The sequence below is a fragment of the Temnothorax americanus genome, unplaced genomic scaffold (assembly GCF_048541705.1).
Source record: "Temnothorax americanus isolate GAGA-0224 unplaced genomic scaffold, ASM4854170v1 Scaffold28, whole genome shotgun sequence".
Taxonomy (NCBI): Eukaryota; Metazoa; Arthropoda; class Insecta; order Hymenoptera; family Formicidae; genus Temnothorax; species Temnothorax americanus.
In genome coordinates this window covers 2519470-2543129 of record NW_027509421.1, presented here as the reverse complement: position 1 = coordinate 2543129, position 23660 = coordinate 2519470, and the positions used below count along the sequence as shown (strand labels likewise).

At 30.9% G+C, this 23660-nt stretch overlaps 1 protein-coding gene and 1 long non-coding RNA gene across 15 annotated transcripts in view; one reads left to right on the top strand and one right to left on the bottom strand.

Annotated features, from left to right (window-relative positions):
- LOC143899657 (uncharacterized) overlaps positions 1–23660 on the top strand; it is a 124010-nt gene that overhangs the window by 12713 nt on the left and 87637 nt on the right. The window lies entirely within an intron of this gene.
- Ccap-r (Crustacean cardioactive peptide receptor) overlaps positions 1–23660 on the bottom strand; it is a 75671-nt gene that overhangs the window by 18072 nt on the left and 33939 nt on the right. For all 8 annotated transcript variants that reach the window (XM_077410074.1, XM_077410072.1, XM_077410067.1 and 5 more), the window contains 2 exons: positions 5862–5997; positions 112–309 (listed from right to left, as the gene is read on the bottom strand). In XM_077410074.1, coding sequence (XP_077266200.1) covers positions 112–309; positions 5862–5997 — 334 coding nt within the window. The remainder of the gene's footprint in view (positions 1–111; positions 310–5861; positions 5998–23660) is intronic.

Here is a 23660-nt window from a genome sequence, read left to right as displayed (position 1 = left end):
TAATATATTCCACGGAGTTTTAACCGAACTATTATTAATGAGTTTAGCTCGTCGATACCGCTTTGTAAAGGGATCCAACATTAAAGGCCCAATGCGCGCTAATGTACTCACAGCTGCCGGAGAAGTTCATCGGACGGGTAATGGCGTCATATCTGTCGATTGATAGAGCCACGAGGACGTAGGTCGAGCTATAGGTTACTACAGCCTGCATAAACCTTATCAGTTTGCAAGCTATGTTACCCGCGTACCACGCAACAGTCGTTCTCCAGATTATGTCCGTTAGCACGGATATTAGACCGACCAGTAGATCTGCAACAAGATACATGGCGACGAAGTGTGATACACCATTTGCGAATGGAGTATACTAATTATCCAAGATTATTAGTTCCGAGAAATTGCTGGATATGATACCTGGATATAGTCTAGATCAAGATACAGGCCACCTCGTTAATATTTCGAAGAATCTCTTCGTTCAGACGTAGGCTGCGATCCACTTGATGCTGCAAATGCTTTGGAGCGTTCTTCTTCTCCTTCTTTCTTCATTGAAAGAAAAGAGAAGAGGAATGCTTCGAAGCATTTGTAGCGTCAAGTGGACCGCAGCTTTAGACAGAAAGTTGACAGACAACGTGCAGCTTGTATTTTCTTTTCATTGTTACAAGAATTGATCATTAAACTCGTAGAAAACTCGTCGACATCTTTATTTCAAGAGAATACAAACCTTTTGAGAGTATAATAAACTTACATAAACCGTTACGTGATTTTTGGAGTTAATTAATGTGAAATAATTAATATATTGAGAGCGTGAGATTTTTGCAACTGTAGAGACGTAGTCTTAATTAACTCGTGAAAACGTTTATGGAATACCATCTTTAACCGCGAAATAAACTCCCAGATATGCGACCGTTTATAGCTCGTTTCGATACTTTACGTCGCGTCGCTCTGCATTTACGCACGGTTTAAGAACTATCATGCGGAACGTAAAGTAGGATCAAATGTTATGTAATAATGTACATTGGTTATTTCGGCGATTTCTGTGTTGCGACATCTGTATCATAAATGTCGCGATAATAAGAAATTATTGAAGTAGTGTAAATTTTTTCATGAAGGCATAATCACGTCGTGTATGCCATGTCCTGTAATATTTTAAATCGCAAAGTTTTTTTAAGGTTCATCTGAGAAAAGTAAGAATACAAAAGTCAATATTATATATACGGAACCTTTAGATTTATTTTTTTCAAATAATATTATAGTATCCATTTTGGAATATATTTTTAATTATGAATTGAGATAATTTTGGGAAATTTATTTACTGACGGATAGCATGGATTTATGGATTTGTAACGTTCCTAAAAACAAGTGGCACGTTGAATTTACAATATTCTGCAGAACACAAGTTTCTTAATACCAATTTCAAAAGATATATATTATCAACGCTTCCCGGAATTGCTATCGGTAAAAATTCTCGGAAAAGAGAGTGCACAGCTTCAATACCGTTAGTTTTCCAAATAAACCAGGGCTCATCCTCCTACTTTATTGCTCATATTTTATCGATAAAATAGAAAATCGATTACTATCGAATTATATCCTTGCGACTCGATAACACCGGTCGCGATATTAATGTCGAAATTGAAAGCCCAAGTTGTGGAATAATTGCTTCAGCGTAAATATATGCGTTTGTGGAAATATGCCAGAAATAAATTAAATCATCAGAAAACACACAGTTTCTAGTCATTAATTAATAATACTAAACACAGCATAATAGTTCTATACATCATAAATGACTGATATTTTCTTTCATCAAAAATATAAATTTTCTTATCTACGATTTTCACAATTTGAAACATTTTAGAGATAAATTAATGATTAATGATTTTAATACAAAATTTATATAAATCCTATTTTTTACATTAACATATGTAAAATATATGTAATATTTTATGTGCTTTACGCAACGTAATAAATATAAGTCTTGGTGTATTTAATGTCGAGATGCCGCTGAGCACTTTCAATTTTCAAGATATCAGTTAACAAAAGAATATTCTGATTAAAAATTCCAGAACATGCACATTTTCCATTTACGAAAATCTGGTAAATGTTTAGTATAACGCTCTCCCCTCCGATTTTTTTAAAACTTTGTAAAATTGTTTATTTCTGTGTGTAAAAAACATTCTGAGAAGGAAAATCGTCGCTCAGGTCTCGTTTTTTTTTTTAAATTTTATTTCAAAGTTTTGATGTCGGTAAGGTAGGAAAATACACACGTGTGTATGTTCTGCTTTATAGAAGTTGTGATTTTCGTTAAAGCAGGGCATACACACACACACGTATGTATGCCTTGCTTCATAGAAGTTGTGATTTTTGTTAAAACAGCTGGCACACACCTGGTGTATGCACTGCTTTATAAAAGTTGTGATTTTCGTTAAAGCAGGGCACACACATGTTTTAAGCAGATATTTTGTATTTAATTAGCAGACAGTTGTCACGTGACCTTCAAATAAAGTTGCGCCTGTTAAAAACGTAAATTATCATTTTCTTACCTTACCGACTTTGAAATTAAATTTAAAAAAACAACGAGACCTGAGCGACGATTTTCCTTCTCAGAATGTTTTTTACTCACAAAAATAAACAATTTTACAAAGTTTTAAGAAAATCGGACGGAAGAGCGTTATACTAAACATTTACCGAAAATCTTTTTTAGGAATGATCAAATTTATTCGATTTAATGGCATTTCGCGAAACTCTCATATATTTCCGACACCGTTCCTAGGTAACGTCCTATCCTTTAATACTTTTGTACTCCGTAACTTGTGGTCGGATTTTTCAACTTTGTTTTTTCAAATTCTATTTGTCGATTATCACTCGCGTCTTATTTTAGACGACTGGTTAAAAAGCAGAAGAATTTTATTATTTAATAAAAATACATTTTAATTGATTCAATATTTTCTTTATTTGTGTTGATACACTGAAATGACAACAATAATAATTAATATAGAAATATTCACAATGCAATTAAAATAAACATTTGAGACCCCGTAAACCTTTCTGCCGAGAAATAATTATAAAAAAAAACTGTTTTTGAAAAGATATCAAAAATATCTTTTTTTTTTATTTTTTAATTTTTATAAACCCATTTTTCAGTCACTGTTATTATTAATACTAAATTAAAAACGCCTTTTATCAATCGAACATTTCGAACCTTCTGACTTATTAAGATTCGTATTATATCTATTTGCACAATTGATTTCTCGTAAAAATGAAGACGAAGATGGGAGAAAAAGATGGAATTGTAATTTTACTGTCCATTAGCGAAGCTTTATCGTTTCTTCGATAACTTAGTTTACAAACGTAATAAGATCACGAATAAAAAGACTGATGATAAAGTTTATGCATTGACAATAACTTAATAGCAATTTGTTAGTTGACACTTGAAAATCATCTTTACAAAACTTAGAAATTATATTTTTGCACTTAAAAATTTATTGAGCAAAGTTCTTTACAGAAAAAGGCTACAAAATTCGAGTGATAAAAATAACTTCTGTTTAGATATTAATTAAATGTACATTATTAGAATATAGAGCTATAATATTATGTTATTATAATGCACACGGTGTGTATTATAATAATTATTATTACATAGAAATTGCATTCTTTATGAGACAGTTTCTAAAAATGATAATGACAAATAAAAATTCTATATTCTTATGCATGTATGTTATATATTACGTAAAATATTTTTTATCAAAGTATCTTTTTAAAAGCAAACAATTTCTTTCACAAGTATGCTTCACATTTTTGTCGCGCAAGAATTCAACATTGTTACTTAGAGAGACTCTTTTCCCTTGGAATAGGGCGATGTCGCATGTGTATTGCGAAGCACGTTTGTAGTGACAATCTTTGTTGGAAATATCCCAATAGGTATTCTTAAATCCAGCTTGATGTAAAAACATATTTTCTAGATTCTACACATTTCTATAGGCATTCCTTGTCGCTAAATCAGCAAAATATCATATTATAATGTTTTGTTATTATTTTTATTGTACAAACACTTTCGTAAGAAGTTGAATAACTGATAACTATAATTAAAATTCTGATTTTCAAATCATTTAGTATCAATTCTTAAATAAATACAACAATTTAAAAAATATTTATTGCATTTTTAAAAATATCTTCTAATATATTTTAAATATATATTCTTTATATATATATATATATATATATATATATATTTTATACTAATTTCTTATATATTTTGAAATAAAGACGAGTTTACTACTTAACTAGGATATATCCTGTTGTTTTCTCATGATAGTTTAATTATTTTTATTTACGTATAGTGTTTTAAATGTTTTTAACAATGTTTATGTGACAGTAGTAAAATATTTTCTTACAACTGATTTTCAAACATTATATAAGCTGTACATATATAAAGTTTACTTTAAAGTGTTTTCAAGTGTCACCCAACAAACATCTTTGTAATACGCCTCTTATCAAATGCATATTTTTCCTCGTATTTTCTGTGACATATTATTTTATGCTATATGCATAAAAGATATTTTTTCTCTTCCGTCTCTAACGTCGTCAGACGTTAACTTAAATACATTGCTGTCGGCTTTTACTGTCGTAAGTTATTATACGAATAATTGCAAGAAAAATAGGCAGTATTAGCCGTAATATAATACCGAGAGATTTCGTGAAAACGTGACCACAATAACATATATATGTGACAAACTGACGGTGTTTTCATATATGGGATAAAAAAGTGATATAGTAAAAAAGACGATCTATTTCTTTTATTTTATCGTTGAATGCTTTCTGGCGCAAGTATGAATATAGACATTATAGTTGGTCCGATATCTTTTATTAGCGGACGTATGTGAACAGTAACTTCGTTATTGGACATTCAAGTTGGTTTATGTTATACCAATTTCGCAGTGCAGAATTTTAGAAAAATGTTAAATGTAGATTGTTCTCGTTAATTATAAGTAGACACTGAAAAAAAAATGTTCAGCATTTTAGTAAATATTAGTTTGCATACAACTGTGACTCCATTTACTAAAATAAAGAAATTTTTTTTTTTATTGGTATATTTTTTCTCGGTAAATACACTAATAAAAAGGAAAATTTTCTTTATTTTAGTAAACGGAGTCAGAGCTGTACGCAAATTAATATTTACTAAAATGCATAAAATTTTCTTTTCAATGCGTATACTTGTATTTTTAAGTCAATGTTACAACACTTGTGTAAATATTAAAAAGGAATTGGTGTAATATTTAATCATTCACATAATTACCGCGATATTGCAAAGAAAATATATTTTTATTAATATTATTTTGCTTGTGAGGACAAATACAATACACATATACACATCTTCGATCAATACATGCAAATATATAGTACTCAGCATTGGGATACGAAAAGATCTTACGCCACATACGTGCGATATCGTTCGTTTCCTATATTCTGCACATAAAGATACATCAGCGAAAAAAAAAATAAATGTTTATCTACAAAACGTGTACATGAAAGAGAACGCGCTATCGTATCCCCCAGGACCCCCAGAGCCTGAAGGGCAGATATCGGGAGCGAAGGTTTTTGGGAGAGACGAACAGTAGTCTGTCCACAATTCTCCTTTAGACAAATATTGATAATGCGGAAATGAAACAGAATTACGATCGAGATACGTTGTTTTATTATTTAAACCGCATTATTATCTTCTCTAGTTCCATTGGTTGTAGAAGAATTTTTAGACATTACGTTAATACACGCGTAGTGGAATTCTTTATCTAATCTAATGTGTTTTTACAAAAGATATCAAGGCATTGAAATTTTCTTAATTATACGCTATTAAAAATAAAGACACTTACCAGAAAATGCCAGTTGCATGATGAAAAAATTCATCCGAGATTTTCTACGTTTTCCCAGTAAAAGTCCGGCGAGGACTGCAGTGTTACCAGCGACTATCACTGCAAATAGTAGCCATAGTACCGCAAATTGCTCCGTCTGTAAGAAGAAAAGCGTTTCTTTTACCTCTGTGGATTCTGTAAAATTAGCAGCTTTATTTATGTAATTTAGCGGCTTTATCTAATTTAATATATTGGCAGAGTTCTAGTTCTTTTCCAAAAAGATTTAGAAGAAGATATATATGAAGTATCAGTTTAATTTTTGTTGTACAAAAATACGTAATAATCTCTTATTTTAATTAAAATCGATTTCAGTTATTTTTATGTCTTTTACATTTAATTGTCAAAATTTTTTTAAAAACTTATAGGTATTTTTTTTCTTTCTTCCTTTCTTCAAAACTCTTTGGGAAAGAATTAACATTCAATTCATTATATCTAAACTTTGAAAATAAAACATTAATTTTTTACACACATTTTTTGTTTAATTTTACGAAAACTATTTGAAAGATTTGAATTATTTTTTTAAATGAAATCCAAATTATTCAGATCGCGAATTGTTCTATAGTGACGTCTACATGCGTATTATATATTCGCACACGAAACCACAGTTTCCCAGTAAATTCAAATCTTCGTAAATAATATAATAATAAATTGACACTTAACTGTGTGTGTGTATTTGTATTATGATTAAATTTCACAATTTGAATGTCGATGTGACAGAATGTTATTTACTGATTTGCATATACCGGGTAAACAGTTGATTTGACGGCCGATATAGATAATGCCTGCGTGGCCTCGAATATGTTGCTATGTAACGAGAGAAATGTGTGAGTGTTAATTTCAATATCGTTTGCATGATATACCATGCTTAATATGAATAGCAAACTGATTTGCTCGATCATAGAGGCGACCAATATGATACACGATACATGATTTTACGAAAATGGACCAGCAGGGTGTATCCCTATAAATTTTTAATTGCGATTTAACGCTTGCACATTTTATTTTAATAGTAACAATCGACGATAAACGGTTGCATTTTAAAGTATATATAGTAATAAATCGACAAGGGTTGAGAATGCAATTTGAATCTAATTATTTTAACTGGCACAAAGACAATTGCAGTAATTGCCAATAAAAACAATTTATCACTTTTTATTTTCAAGAAAAAAATAGATTGTATAATAAATTCATCTGTAAGATATCAGGGAAACAACTGCTCCATTTTAGTATCTTAAACTTTTTATTTTGTTTAAAAAAAATGAACATAGTGTTATATTAAATAATAAAATAATTCTATTAATATTTTCTTTTAAATAATAAAAATAGGATGTAATTAAATTATTATATATAGACTTTTATAGAATGATATAGATGACGTGTAACATCGGAATTATGTATATAATAGATGCATGCCATCATATTTTGAATAAAACTGATGGACATATAAGACACACACACACACACACACACACACACACACACACACACACACACACACACACACACACACACACACACACACACACACACACACACACACACACACACACACACACACACACACACACACACACACACACACACACACACACACACACACATGTTTCCATATACATTAATTAAATAAAGCAATTGAATTTTTAACTGATGATCTTATAGTACCGTGAATTATTTTACGGGTAAAATTTAGCAAAATAACACGCATGAATAGAACTCGTTTTCAGTGTCTAGCTTGTCACAATACGGATTGTGCCTTTCGGTCCGAGAGAATTTACTGGCACTGGTATTTCTTTCCCAATGGGTGTGTGAATTACTTTGGTATCCACCCATCGGAGAAAATGTCGCCGAATCGACGAAAATCGTGGACCACGAAACTGCGTATTCCATTTGTCTCCCTCTCTTTTTTCTCCGCACTCAGCACTAAATCTGTGTTTCTGTTCGGCAAACTGCGAACTATGAAAGAGACAATTTAGATCATTCGATTTCCCGATTCGCCGGGAATCGCGGGTGTATCGAATATGACATCGGAGCGCGTCCGCGGGTTTATCCGCATAAATTGTTATCCATTTGGCCGCGACTAATTCCCCACCGTAACTAATCCACCAATAGGCTTTACGAATTCGATCTATGGGGCACGCATAAAACGTTTGAAAAACGCTTCAAAAAATAAAATTTTGTTAATACATTAAAGACAATAATCTCGAAATGTATGAAATATTGGTGAAAGTTGTTACTTAATTACATTCATGATATTTTGACTTTTTTTCTTCCTCATAAAGGAAGCTTTGTTTTCGTAAAAAAAATTTTTTTTTAGTTGCTTTTGCCAATGTGTTCAGAATGTTCTAAAACGTCGAAAAATTGCTATTTTAAAAAATGTCGGTTTGTGTGTATGTATGTGTGTATGTGTGTATGTGTGTATGTCTGTGCCAAATTTACCGAAATTTCTATAACTCCAGAACTGATCAACCAAATCTTAACAAATTGTATATGAAATAGGGGTAGAAAAGACTGAAGAATATAATAGAATTAATAAAAATTGCTAATAATCAAGGGGTTCTTTTTAAATAAAATTTTGAATTTTTGCAGAAATGTTTGTTTATGCTTTAATTTCCGCAAATTTGGAAATATCGATCTATTTCTAATTTTATTATATTTTTCAGTCTTTTCTACCCCTATTTCATATATAATTCTTTAAGATTTGGTTGATTAGACTCAGCTTTATACGTGATCAAAGGTCCCTAATTTTTAGAAAAATGTTTGTAATTGCTTTAACTTCTGTAAATTTTAAGATATCGGTTTATTTTTAATTTTGTTATATTTTTCAGTCTTCTCTCTATTTCTATTTTATATAGTTCTTTAATGCCGGTATTCATATAGTCGGGTCTTATATTCAAGTTAAAAACGAGATGCAAGTACTAGTTGCTCTAACTTCCGCAAATATTGAGATATCGCTGTTTTTTTTTAAAATCAATGGAGTATCATTCAAGGAAGGTCGGTATTGAATTTGGCGATGATCGGTAAAGGGGTTTTTTGCAAGTAGAAACCTTTGCTCACAAAGCTTCCTCTATGAGTAGGCCAAAACAAATAGAGGAAGCTCTGTGAGCAAAGGTTTCTACTTGCACATTTAAAAACTATGAGGAAGCAATGTGCAGGTTTCTACTTGCACACTTTTTTTAATAATATATCCGTACATATAATAATTCTAATATCACGTAATTTAAATTAGTCAGCAAAGTGATGTTTGAATTGAATTTCAATCCTTTTCCTGCGTTTGTAGATAAATATTTAGTGAATCTTTTTATGAGATCGAACTTAGAAGCGATTTTATGGAACGACAAGAAGTATAGTTGCACGAAAAGTCAGTAAAATTTTGCAATAAAACTGATGTGATAGAGAAGGACGTTCACAGATAAGTCAAAAATAGTTTTTATATAATAGGAAGCATTGTTCGCATTTTGTTGAAAATGTTTTCCGTTGCAAATGATAGTATTTAACATGTTCCAAGACTTTTTTGTTTCCCGCATTCTGCCTAACTTATTAAAATACATATCTACAGCATATTGTGTGTTGGCAATATAGACGAATATAATTATGCATTATAACATTAAATAATAAACATTAAATATGTGTAATCGATTGGATACTAAACATATTTAAAATTATTTGTCCAAAATAATTGGATTAAACAAAGGAGATTCTATATATATTACAGTCGTATAATTAATTTTATTACGGCAGAGCTTTTGTTTTTGAAATGCTTATGCAAAGTGCTACAGGATCTATAGATACTATGATATCCATTCATTTCGTGTATTCCATGTGTACTACTGTTGCTCATAAACTATATATACCTCGATATCGATTGAATTCGATTTGCGGTACCAAGAGCCGGGAGAAAGTGGCACAATGTCAGTAACAGAATACCATGCGTACATCGCGAATCGCGATTTTCCGTTCGTATCCGGTCTGCGCCGTTTTCCGGTATACCAAATGCAAAAATGCAATTACTCGCATCATCCGCAAGCTCAACATCGATCATCCGATAAAGTTGATTCTGAGTTTGTCGAGCGTGAGATTCGTATACGTAAAGTTTTGGACCGCGTTCGCGACCTCGACGGTTACACTTCCATCATTCTGTACGGTATTACTGCATTACTATGGACTGCAGTACAAAACGTGCGGAGAATAATCATTAGCCAAGCGAGATGAAAGATCCATATTGCTAAAAATATATTAAAATTTATTTTATGAATCTCTGACATTGTATATTTAAATTAGTTTTGAAAGAATCACTGAAAATTTGATTAATTATTTTAAATAATCATCACTAACTTCAAATAATCCTGTTTCACATTTATTTATTTTATAATAAAGGAAAGCTTTAAAACTTAAAAATTCTTTTTCGCCGAAATGTTACCTCTTTTATATGATTATACTTCATAAATAATTAACACTATACAGTACCGAAATGTGCGTACTTGCATCTTAGATACAGAGATAGATACATTATTTTAATTAATAACAAAATTAAAATAGAACAATTTGTTTAATTTATGTATCTTTACATTATCAGAATTTTTCACACAAAGTACGCGAAAAATAATCTTCTTGTACTCTCTAATTTGCATCGTTTTACATTCCACTCGATTGATCGTCGCGAGTCATGCGTGAGGCCACTTAAGTCACGCATTTTGCATGTACGTCGTGTATGGTAAAGGTTCTGCCGTCGATCGCCGGGCGATTGTTTATTACTGTATGACTGGGGGCGCGAATGGGATCGCGTGACCTGCAAGACGGTGCTTGTCGGAAGTGTCGAGACGCCCGTTTCGAACAAGAAGTTTGATGATTGATAGAAATAATTCATAGCGCGCGCACGAAGCGAAGTTGCGAACACGCTACCGGCAGCTTCGCAGTTTCACTCCGGTCATCATCGAAATTAACGCGATAATATCGCGTCTTTGATGTCTATATAACTGTTTGAAATTAGAATGGGTTTCTTTAACTCGACAGATGAACTGCGGATACGCTTGAATATCAAATTTAATTTTCTTATAAAATAGAAGAATAGAAGATTAAATTTTATCTAATAGCAAGTTTGGTTGGACGCACCAGTGCGCACTCAGTGCACATTAAAGCCGTTGTACACGAATTAACGTAATGTAAATGTATGTTTAATATAAACGGGTTAAGTCACGAAATTCTCAATTATCTTTATTGTACTATTTGGTAAAATATGTATTGGGCATTTATCAGTCAAAATATATTTGCATTTTACTTTAAATGTTAGAAATTAAATTAGTGTACGCGACGGCTTTAATGTGCACTGAGTACGCACTAGTGCGTCCAATTGAATTCGCTATAACATCAGTGTTACAATAATGTGCAACTCCACGTCATAATATAATATATTTTGAGATGTTCTTGCGCTCCATTTTTGTTATTCAACTTAAATAAAAGACCTTCACTTCAAAATATATTTTTACAAAAATTCAGGAAAATTATACTTTAGTTCGAGGCTTTTAATCGTTGATACTAATTACGGGTTACGTTAAACATGCGCGTCTTTTTTGTTTATTGTTAGTTAAATATGAATTCTAGTAGAAGTAGATTATACGAAAAAATTTGCGCCTAATTTTCTTAAGATTCTGTATTATGATCTAAAATATTAAAGTAACACACGTGTCTATATATACAAAATATCTTAACTTCAAAATGTCAATAATGATATAGAAAAATTGAGATGCAGCGAAAAATTAAAAATTAAGCATCTCTCTCTATTATTTTTTAGTCAAAGAAGATTAACCATTTTATTTGGAATTTAAGCGTTGTACGTCACTTTATGCATCTATTTAAATATGCACTTTGACAGACTACATCAAAAACATGAATATTGTATTCTCCCGAGAAAAATTTGAATATTAAAACAAAAATTAATGCAGAATGTTTCACTTAATATTGCGTTAATGATAATTTGATGAAATTCTTGAGTTAATTATAGAATATTTATAATTTATAATTTATAATTGTTTAATTTATAAATATGCGAAATATCCCACAAATTAAAATTATTTTAAACTAATTTTTGTATATTGATTAGTGATTTATATGGTTTCGTTATCTATCTTATAAAATCTATTTTTAAAAAAAAGCTTTTATTTTCTCTAATTAATTATTCAAAAATTGTTGACGCTTTAAAATTTTTATCGATGAAAAACAGATTTTAATTTGGTCAAAGACTGCTATTAAAATATGCAATAAAAAAGGGGCACTCATCCGTACGAAAACATAAAATATCTTCCATTTCGTAATTATGTATCAAGGATGTTCTATTCCAGACCAAATAATTAATTCTGCTTTTAATGACATCTATATCTAATGTTAGATAATGGTGCTTTCCATCATTTCTTTCGTGAAACGGAAGATACGTGAAAAGACGCGTTTCAGTTCTAGTGCATCTCGTGTCAGCCACAAGATATTTCCTGACATATAGGGCCGGTATCACAGTTTCCGATTAACGTGATTCTCCCTAGATTCTCCGATTAAACTCACTCTTCGTCTCTTTCCAGGGGGATAGTTAGAAAGAGATGCAGAGTGAGTTTAATCGGAAAATCACGTTAATCGGAGACTGTGATACCGGCCCATACAAATCAATCGATAACAGCTATGTCGACACTGTCTAAAGTAGATCCATACGATACTTCATCGACGGACGACGGGGATAAATGGCACTAACGAGATGACAGGCTTTCATCCACGCGATTCCCACCATCATCCCGTGTACTTTATAAAGCACTTAGCCATATTACAGCGTAATTTCGTCGATCGTAAAAAATTACCTTGATTTACGGTCTCGTTTCGCCGCGCGGATACGTGCCGACAGACTGTGCGCTGTGCGCTTTTCGCACACGGCACCGGTGAAGGAAAGCTAACGGCGAGCTGCGACGTTAACCCATTTAATCTACCATAAACGGACCGTTTTTACTCCCTGTAAAAATCTGTTGCGCGTAATTGAGCGTTGATGGTATAACCCGTCGAGTGGCAAACCGCTGTTAAGTGGTTCCACGCCGGTTTTACGAAGCACACATGGGTGAAGCACCGATAAGTGTAATCCGTACAAAAGATTGATTCTGGGTTAATATATATATATATAATAATATTAACGAGTTATATTAATTAATGTTTCCTTATTCCGTCAATTGCCAATTTCATAAAAAATTTAATTAGATATAAATATCGAACAATTATACCTAATACCAAATGCACGTGAGAATAAGTTCCAATTAATCTACAACTTTATAATAAAATAGAGAAATAAGAATCATCATTAAAATTATAGAATTTATCGTAGCTTTGAGTGCGATTATTCAAACGCAAGTTTTCACGTTTGCCTGGGTGAAAATCTGTTAAATCTGTGCAATCGCATCAAGCGGGTGCGTTTTGCTGCTTTATGGACGGCATTGAGAGGCCGCGATAACGAGAGAAAATTGTTTTCAAAGAGAGTTTACAATGTATACAGTGTTGGGTTTTTACGAGCTGTCGTAAGGAACAACGTCGTTCGCATGTGCGATTCTCTCTCTTCCTCTTGTTACTCACTTATAATTCAGAGCGCGTAATTCTTGTGCAGTGCTGTAATCAGAACGAGTAGGTTATTTGCCCGAAGGAAGTACGTGTTTATGTCTGCTCTTTTGAGAAAAGAAAAAATATTTTAAAACATTCAAGGCAAAATTAGAAAAATTAACGGAAAATTGAAACAAATAAAATATGCAAAAAATTTTTGAATTTACGAGTGAAATAGTTATAAATCTAATCTAAAATAAATTTAAACTTTAATTTGCAATTTAAATCAAATTCAAACTTTACCACAATTTTTCGTTGAACTTACAAAGCCATTTTAAGAGATAAAATATAATTCCTTTTTTTAGAAACATAAAACAATGCTTTTAGTTTTTTTGTAATATCTTGAAAGTTATTAAAATTCGAAAAGATTAAAATATTACGAAAGTATTTGAGTACAATTTCATTCAGTTTACACTGTTAAATTCTTAATGTCAAATTATACTCAATTTGAGTTATTTTTAACCATTTCCATAGGCCGCCACTGTTCCTACTCAATACGTCGCTAATTTAACTAAAACAGTGTTAATTAACCTAAACCAACTTAAAATAATACTGTTTTGCGTTAAAATAATAAATTTCGACACTCGTGATAGTTAACAAAGTGTAAACTCAAGGTACTGGTTCAAAATACTTAACAGTGTTTGTCCACATATTTTTTTCGAGCGGCTGAGTTACTGTTTTAATTTTAATACATGAAATGTTGTTTCTACTGCTCTCGGGAAACGGGTACAATATTGTATTTTGCCACAGGCGTGGGAATAGCTATAGTTACGCTGGGCGCAACAACAGAAATATCTAATATATATGTATAACGAGCGGCGTCGTATAATCGTAACGAGCTACGGTAAATCGTCGTCGAGCGGCAGCCGTGATAATACCGTCTTCGAGAAAGATCTCTAACCACTGCAGACGGTTATGTGAAGAATAACGAGTCGCTTGCAGTAATTTGTGATTCGTAACGACTGAGAAAAAAGCATAAGCTTAACGATGTCGCTCACTTGTATTAATAAGGAGAATGCACTCTTGGATAATACGCCAGTCTCTTGCATAAGTAAGTCCCTAATAGACGAGTATTGGCTTTTAGTACTCGATATGCGAATCGGTGGTTTAAACATAAAAAGCAAATAATTGAAAGCGATGCTAATATAAGCTACAAAAAAATTTAAATCTGCTCTAATGATAAAATTCAATGATTTAGTATGGCATAATGACCTAACACACATTTTTAAGAATTTGAGAAAACTATTCTTAATTGAGTCGTTTAAGATCGATTTTTTCAAAAGTTTAAAACAAAGCAAGTTCAGTGTTTTTATGAATTTTTTAATTAATACATTTGAGAAAATTGCATTGAGCAAGAAAAAAACAATGATTTCCCAATTGTCAATTTGCATATAGTTTGCTAAGTTTTCGAGAATTAATTCCAAATCGCGTGCGGTGTTTGCGCTGTGAATCATAACAGTTATGGTTACAGCCGACAAATTGTTCGCATTTTGTGATAGAATATTTATTCTGCAGTTTATTGTAATGCATGTTACAATATTGTATATCTTTAAGAGAATTGATAAGCCATGCACTGAAACTGAACTTTCATATTTTTTCTTTTGCATAGATACACATAGAAATTTGTCTAGTTTATTGGTTGCGTGGTTTTTTTCTGCATATAAATATATACATATTAGAACTTTGTTTAATTTGTCACTGTTACGTGTTTTTTCTGTATGAGTACACATAGAAATTTATATACTTTATCATTAATTGTTAATAAAAATCAAGAAATCGTTGATCAAAAATCGTGAAACAAAAAATTGTATATTATTTTTATTTATTTTTACTAATTTTTTATTGCAATTACTATTTGGTTTTTATTTATGTCTACGTACATTGCATAAAACATAAAGATCTCTTTAAATAATAAGTGCCACTTAACATGTTAAGGAGGCTCTCACCCGGCTGCTCTAATCAATGTAGCAACCAAAAAATTATCATTAATAATTGATTATAAAATTATCGGAAAATTAAATAAAAAAATAAATAATGATTTTTACATAGTGTAAGAGTAAGTTATATGTTCTATTAGTGTAAATATTAAAATTTATACAATAAGTCAGTTGACTACGTCAGTGCTAAAGAGCAGAATAATAACATGCTCGTGTTACAACGTCGTCTGCAGCAGTCTGCAGCTAAGTGAGGTGAAGCCGTGTAGCGTTGTAGCGATTGATGCGATGAAGAGATGGAGCTAAAAGAAAGATATAACGTGAGAATGCTGAGAGGGAAAATGATAGGAAAATTCTCGAAAGTAAAGGTTGTCGATGCGCGAGAGAATAATTATGTCGCTACCATACAGCGCCGCGCAGAGAAAAGACATGTGCAAGTGAGGTTAGAAAGAATAATTAACATTGTTTACTTTTTGATTTTCAAGGTTTGATTGGCAAATAATTGAAACTTATTGTTTATATAGGTACAAAACAATTCTCCGGAATGTTTGCATGCAGAGGATTAATACAACATTTGTAATACAACATTTGGAACTTCGCGCGATTTTGACACTCGGAAGATCATTCGCCTAACCTGTCGTACGTCATATTAAAACTACAATATCTTTTATAACTCATCGTCAACACCAAGTTTTCTTCTTATCATTAGAAAGATTATTATTTTAACTACAATTCCTTAGTTTTTTGTTTACCTGGCTCGCAAACTTGCCAAGAAAATACATCATTCCGGTAAAAATTTTAGTGTTTACCATATGCCCTGTATAAAAAATGCGAATTTCAATACTGATATTTTTAAAACTTTTATCGTCAACCTATGCTAAAGTTTTGGGCATCGGTTCGTTGTGGTTCACTTTACAACATAATTTAATTTCATAAAGATCTGTTGTTTTATGATCGAGGTAAGAGCCTCCTTAAAATGATTAATATTGCGCTTGAAAATATAAAACTTTTAACCGTGCGAAATATAATAGCAGTCAGAGCAAAGAGACATATAAACTACGTTCTCTCTTCCGCGACACGAGCATCTTCCGCTGCTTCTGGCATGCTTCACCTCGTTTATTTTCCGGCAAATTTTTATTCGGGAAAACGTTTTTAAAACTCGTAAACCATTGAATAAATAGTTTTGACTATGATAGAATGTCATTTAATTTAATTTTAACTTTTCTAAACAATATTTATGATACATTTATAGATGCTGCAAATTCTGAACATATAAATAGAGAATTCTGATTCTCTTTAATGTAATTTAAAAAAAAATTATAAATCTCCAACTTTATTATATAACTGCAAAATATTTTTTTTTTAAATTATTAAAAAAAGATAAAGTTTTATCTCGATATAGATTTTTTCTTGCTTATTTTACCGAATTTATTTTACTTTAGTACCTCTTTTATTATTTATTATCCGTTTTTATTTATGAAAAACTATTAGCAAAATAGTATAATATATACAGATGTACTATAGCTTTAAGGTAAAACAAATCCAATGCAAGAGAATATTTTATTTTATTTTTGTTCCTCTTTCTATGTCGTAAAAAAGACAAATGATCGAAATTCTTTTTTCCTTGGTAAACTCTTTTATGCTTAATGCTTGTTATTAAAGAAGAAAGGTCAAATAATTTTGTAATTAATATTATAATTTTTTAGGCAAACACATTAATTTAATCGGTAATTTGATTAATATGACATTATAAGTATTAAAAATATGAAAAATATGAAAAACGCATCTTTTATTTTGTTACATATTTGTTTTGCCACATTTTAATTTTGTTATGCATTTTTTCCACGTATTTGCAATTTTTATATTTGCGAGCAATTTTACGGAATGTACACTCCTCGAAAATAAAGCTTTTACGGTTCATTTAAATTGACATTATGTGTATTATAATGCAATTATGTAAATGCATCGCGAAGTTGAAACAGAAAAAAAACATTAATTTTGTTCAAAATGAATATGCGATGACAAAATTATATACATAATCGTAATTGATACACTTTGCGTTCTAACATGATAACTTCTTATAAAAAGGATCATTGAACTATAAATCATTTTCACAAAGTGTTATGATTCTAAATTGCCTGCACAGGCAGATTTTTAGACTGAATCCAATCTATACAAGCAAACAAATTTTCGATATAGAGAGCTTTATAACCTTTTCACGCTATATGTAAACATCTTATCTGAATTTCTTTCCTCGTTCGCGACACGATAAAACGGCAGCACTTTTGTCGTGATAGGGCTTAGGACCTCAGAAAAACGACCGTCTTGCGCGTATATGGAATTCGAGATAAGCTTCAGGAAAAGAAGAAAAATTCATGGGTTATGGACTTTAGAAAAAAAAACTTGTTTTTTTTTATTTCTAAAAATAAAGTTTGTTTTTAAAGAGAAAAACAATTCTCGGTTATATTACAATCATGATTATTTAATTACGTTGCAAAATAAAGATAAAAGAATTAATTAATTTTTAGAAACGTTATAACGTCTCGCGGTCCTTTAAAGATTAAATCTATGCAAAAAAAGATATTTTAGGAATATTAAGATGTATGTCTAATAGAAGTATAAGATAAAATTGATACATTTTTATTTGCCAGTTCTTATCTGAGTCCACCTACTATATATTATTCTATTTCACTATCTTCTTGTAGATTCAAACAACAACAAAAAACAGAATGGTCAAGAAAAATAAGATTTTATATATTGTCATCATAACTTGCTGAAAATCCTGTAAAGCGAGCAATTCATATATACTACTAACAGTATATGTATTCGTATAAAGAACCTTAGCGATAACTATATTGAGCAACCAAATAAACAAGAAAAATTTCTCGAGAAAATTGCAATCTTCTTTTATTTTAGTACTTTTTTTCTGGAGTTAGGAAATTATCGTAGTTTGTGAGATGGCTTTATAGAAAACTTTCCGCGCTGAACGCAACACAGTCGAGGATGTTGTACGGTGCGTTTCCGACAATAGGGAAAAAGTGACGTAATCGTGAGATATGCGTGCCATCGGAACACCGATGCTGTGCCCATTCGTATTCTTCACGGACGAGATCTTCGCGATATCCTCGAGTTTACGAGATGCTAGATCCAAGGCAGCATCGTGGATTTGATTCAATTCTCGGGATAGAAACTGGAAAGAAGCTGAAAGCTACTATCAAGTTGCTTCGCATTCTAAAATTTTTGTGTTTTATCCTGCTCACTTGCGCGAAGACGTTTCTTATACGTACTTAAAATCTATCGTTTATCCTCTATATTTTCTCGCTGGAAATAAAATCCACATTTTGAAAGCTTGTTCTTACTAATTTTGTTAAACCAAAGAGTAGTTCACGAGTGTTACATTTAAAGCGTTGTAATTGTATTTAGAAAAGTTTCGACGGGAAATAATTAAGAATTTTAATCTTACCATGATGGGATAATAATGATGTTCATGAATTTGTTTCTTTCATGTAACAGACCTCAATTTTTCTAAGATATAAAAAGATATACATCTGTTGATCAAGATTTAATTATCGAATGTATAATGTAACATATTAATTTCTGCAGAGTATCTTGAATTTTCACCATTATACTTTTTGAACTAATGTCTAATAAAAAAAGTTGAAAGCAGTACAGCACTGTATTGACACGATAAATAAAATATTGAACATTATTATTCCAAAAATTTGTAACGGTTAATCGAATTAAGGATTACTCTTCGTCATAATGTAATCTTGCAAAGAGATCGGGTTATCTCGTGAGACCGCAGGTACCGAGGAGGCGAGATGAAGAATCGGAGGAGCGTTCGTAAAACGGTCGACGACTGACTTTTCATCTCAATCTCAACGGCAACGAGGTAGCGACACCCTTGTTTCATCAGGTCCTTCGAGATGACGAGCACGCTGTGCAGAACGAGCCGTTTCGGCTCGTTCTATAAGGTCGACGACACGCGGTCTCGAAATGGCAGCGTAATAACAGGCTCGCGCAGAGGCTCATGTAAATTTTTGCACCCTCCCGGTACTCACCTCTCGTGGTGGCACATTCGCGTCTTTATTCCGCGCTGCATTTACCGACTATACTGTTATACGGAGTGCGCTGCTCTTTATGACGCGCATCTCGTTTTATTTATTTATTAATCTTTTTTTTCGGTGGCATAATTTTACCTCGACGTTACTTCACCAGCTCGCCGACTTTGCGCATTTTATACCTTGATTACTTTGCCGGTGCGCGCAAAAACTCATTACACTATCCAACAAACGAAATTGACATGCTTGTTTGCATTTCCTTTTTTAATTAGTAAATCTCCGTAAATTGTCTCGTCACGATTTTACAAGACATTTCTTGAATTCGTTTACATAGATTTGAACAATTTAACATTTGCGATTTATAAACTTCGTCCATAAAAAGATATAGCTTTTGATGAAATTTTATGATGCAGAACTTGCAGAAGAGAGTTTTTATTATTTATGAAATGAAAACTGCAAGAGAATATTGATTGTATTTTTTTCTGTCCTTACGTTTATTTCACATTATTTTTATCGATTTTACATTCGTAAATCGAAATGTATTGAACTAACGCGGAAACGCACGCAGAATAATAAAACTGTGCGCATTCAACGAAATAAAATTTTATTTTTTATGATTTGTGGAAACTTTCCCGGGAAAAAATGTTTATATACAATTTTATCTAATTATATATAACTTTGTAGATATAATTATACATGGATTTTGACCTGATCTAATTATATATAAATAGATAAAATTGTATATGATTATATGTAATTAATTAGATCAAACTATGCATACTTCATATATATATATATATAAATGATTAGATATAATTATATATTTTTTTAGATACAGTTAGATCAAATCTTTAATGGGTCTGTTTTTGTGATAAATATATATGTAGAATCAAAAGTAAAATGATTTATTCCATATATTATAACTTGGCACTGCTTGAGACAGTGTCTCTTGATACCGTTTTTATACTACTGTTCGTCAAATTTTAAATACGAGAAACGAATCCTATCGAATGCCATCTATCGGATAATCCAAATTTAAAGTTTATATATAATTTATTTTATTATATATATAATTATATATAATCTTTTTTTATATTTGTAACACACCAAGTTTAATAAATTCTATTATGTGAACAATAAAATATATGTGTACGCACACATACATATGAAAATAAAATTAATACATTATTCTTACTAGAAAAATGGTATTTTTACGCAAATTTATTATTTCTTATTTCAATCAAACATTAAAATATAAATATATATATATATATATAATTATATCTAATTTGGCGCAATTATATATAAGTTTGTATATAATTTGATGTATCTCAACTTGAAAAAAAATTTTAATATAACTGCATAATTTGATATAGAGTTATAAATATTTTGATATAGAGTTATAAATATTTTGATATAATTACATATAAATATTTATTCAAAAAAGAGTTTTAATATAATATTGTATAATTCGATATGGAATTATACATATCTTGATATAATTATATGTAATTATTTACTCAGAAAAGAATTGTAATATAGTGTTGGATAATTTGATATGGAGTTATAAATATTTTGATATAATTGCATATAAATGAATACATAAATAGATCTTATTATATATAATTATATATTATATATATATATATATATATATATATATAATTATATATAATATATATATAAAATATATATTTACCAAAAAATGTAATTTCTAATTGTTAAGCATTAAAAAATTATACAAATTCATCGAACTTTTTAATTCGAATAAAAATGATCAAAGAACTTGTCCAAGTTAAAAGTCACTAATTAATAGTAGCTGATACAGATTGTGATTAACATTAAAATTATAGTTGAGAAGCTCGTGTAATAATTTTAATGCATAATGCAATAACAGACAACGTTTCATCGAGTGCACTTCTACGTTTTGAAAATTATTATTTCGCGTTATTATGATACTCCGCACTGATAAAAAAGTTTTTCATGCATACGTAATGCATGACTCGTGTCTCGTGAGAAGCGCAACGTGTAACCGTGAGCGGCGGTTTTGTAACGGGACGCGCTTTATTTTAGAATGCATGCTAACGTGTATACGCGAATCCTAATAAGCGCATCTTCCTTTTTAGAAAGAATGCCCGATATAGGAATCCCAATTTATTTTAATTATGCAATTATCACATTATGAACAGTGCATTGTCACAATTAATTAGAATGTTTCACACTTCTACATTTTTTGGGGGGTTTTTTATGTTATATTAACTTTAAATCCCTTTATAAAGTGCTGATATCAATAAAATATGTGTTATAGTTGACTGTTATTAACAAGATTAATGTGTAAGCAATTCAGTTTCATAAAGAAAATAATAGATGTTTAGAATTTTATAACCATGATCGACCTAAAAGAAAATATTAAAGAAGAAAGTGTTATAAATTTTATGGGAATTGTAATGTTTAAAAATAAGTAAGAAAGAGAAAACACATGATTGATAAAAAAAAAAGGAAATTAGTTCCGCTTGATTCAATTACAGCCACCGACTGATAAAAACCTTGATAAAGAAATCGAGTTATCAGATAAAAGTCTACTGTATGCACATATAGTAAACTCGCACATATAGGTAAAAAAAAGTTGAAATTTTTATCGCATGTATATCCAAATCTTAGGCTCTTAGTATTTACTTTATTGAATTGATAAAAATAATTTAAAAAAAACTTAAATTTTTGATAAGGAATAATTAGTTAAAAAGAAATTCAGTTGTAAAACTTGTGTAATTGTTTTAATCTTGGTTTTAATAATATGTGTTTTGGATGTACATGCGTAATCCGTTTTAACGTACTCGTACATTCTAAGATTATTTCACTTTTGATGTTTTTTGTAAAGACGAGATTGCGTATTTGATTATACACCTCGTGGATAAATTTTACTTTGATCAGACAAACGTGCTGTTTTCCGTAAAGTTTACAGATTGTAATGCGATTTTAATTATCTCAATAATGATAACTTTAATTTTTCATGTGTTACTTTATAAAATGACGAGAAAGTGGATAACGCATATGCGACTGTTAGCAACGTAGTTTCACATTGCACTTTTTATTTCCATACCACGGCATATATATATGGTACTTTTTGTGAATTTCATTTTGGACGCCAACAAATGAAACGTAAAAAAATAACGCGTACGCAAGAGTGTACGAAAAAAAATAAAAAAATAGAGGAGTTATATTAAATAAATTGCACAGTCAATATTGAAAGTGTTATACATGTTTGTCAGTGTTTGTCGAACGAGATTAAAAAAAAAATTAATAGTTATTTGTGTAACAAGTGCGGGAATTTGTTGACTAGCTGGGTCCGTGAAAGGACCACCTTAATTTCTCTATAACAAATGGGAACTTGAGGCTACGAGCGCAGGGTGATGTCCGCGACAAGTGCATCTCGTGAGATTTCAATTGTAATCTGTGAACTTTACCCGTCGTAGGATTTATCGAACGTCTGTGGATACATGGATACCATTGCGGATGACAGCTAATTCTTGAAACAATCTACAGAATCTTGTGATGTTAAATTCCCAATATTTAAATGTCGAAAACAAAATTTAAAATTTGTAAAAATTATAAAATTTATCTGTATATGAAAGTTATAGATACCATTAATAATTATTTATAATAACGGCATTATTTATTTTTAAAGCAAGAAAGATGAGTCGAAATTTTAACGTTATACTTGTAAATGTGTTTTATTTAGATTTTAAATGGATAGCTTGATCCGACAAGATGTTATAATTGAATTCTCGTCTTGTGACAAGCAAAGAAACAGAACTCTGTGTTGGGTTATATAACATAAATTTAAACGAGTATAATTGTGAACGTGATGTGATGTTAATCAATTAAACATAACGGTCTGTCTTTATTACCAGTACTTCGACACTTAAAATACGCTTTTGGCTTAAGAATCTCTATTTGCGGCCCAAGTTAGAAGAAACCTGCGAAGGAATCTTATTTAAGTACTGTAGCGGACGAGACGATCGTAAAAGTTTAAGAGTCATTCTTGCACTGCGAATTGCTTCTCCCTTTCCTCGTAATAAACGAGACGGCGAGACAGTTCGACATCTCAACCACTTGTCGGCTATCTTGCCGGCACTACGTATGACCAC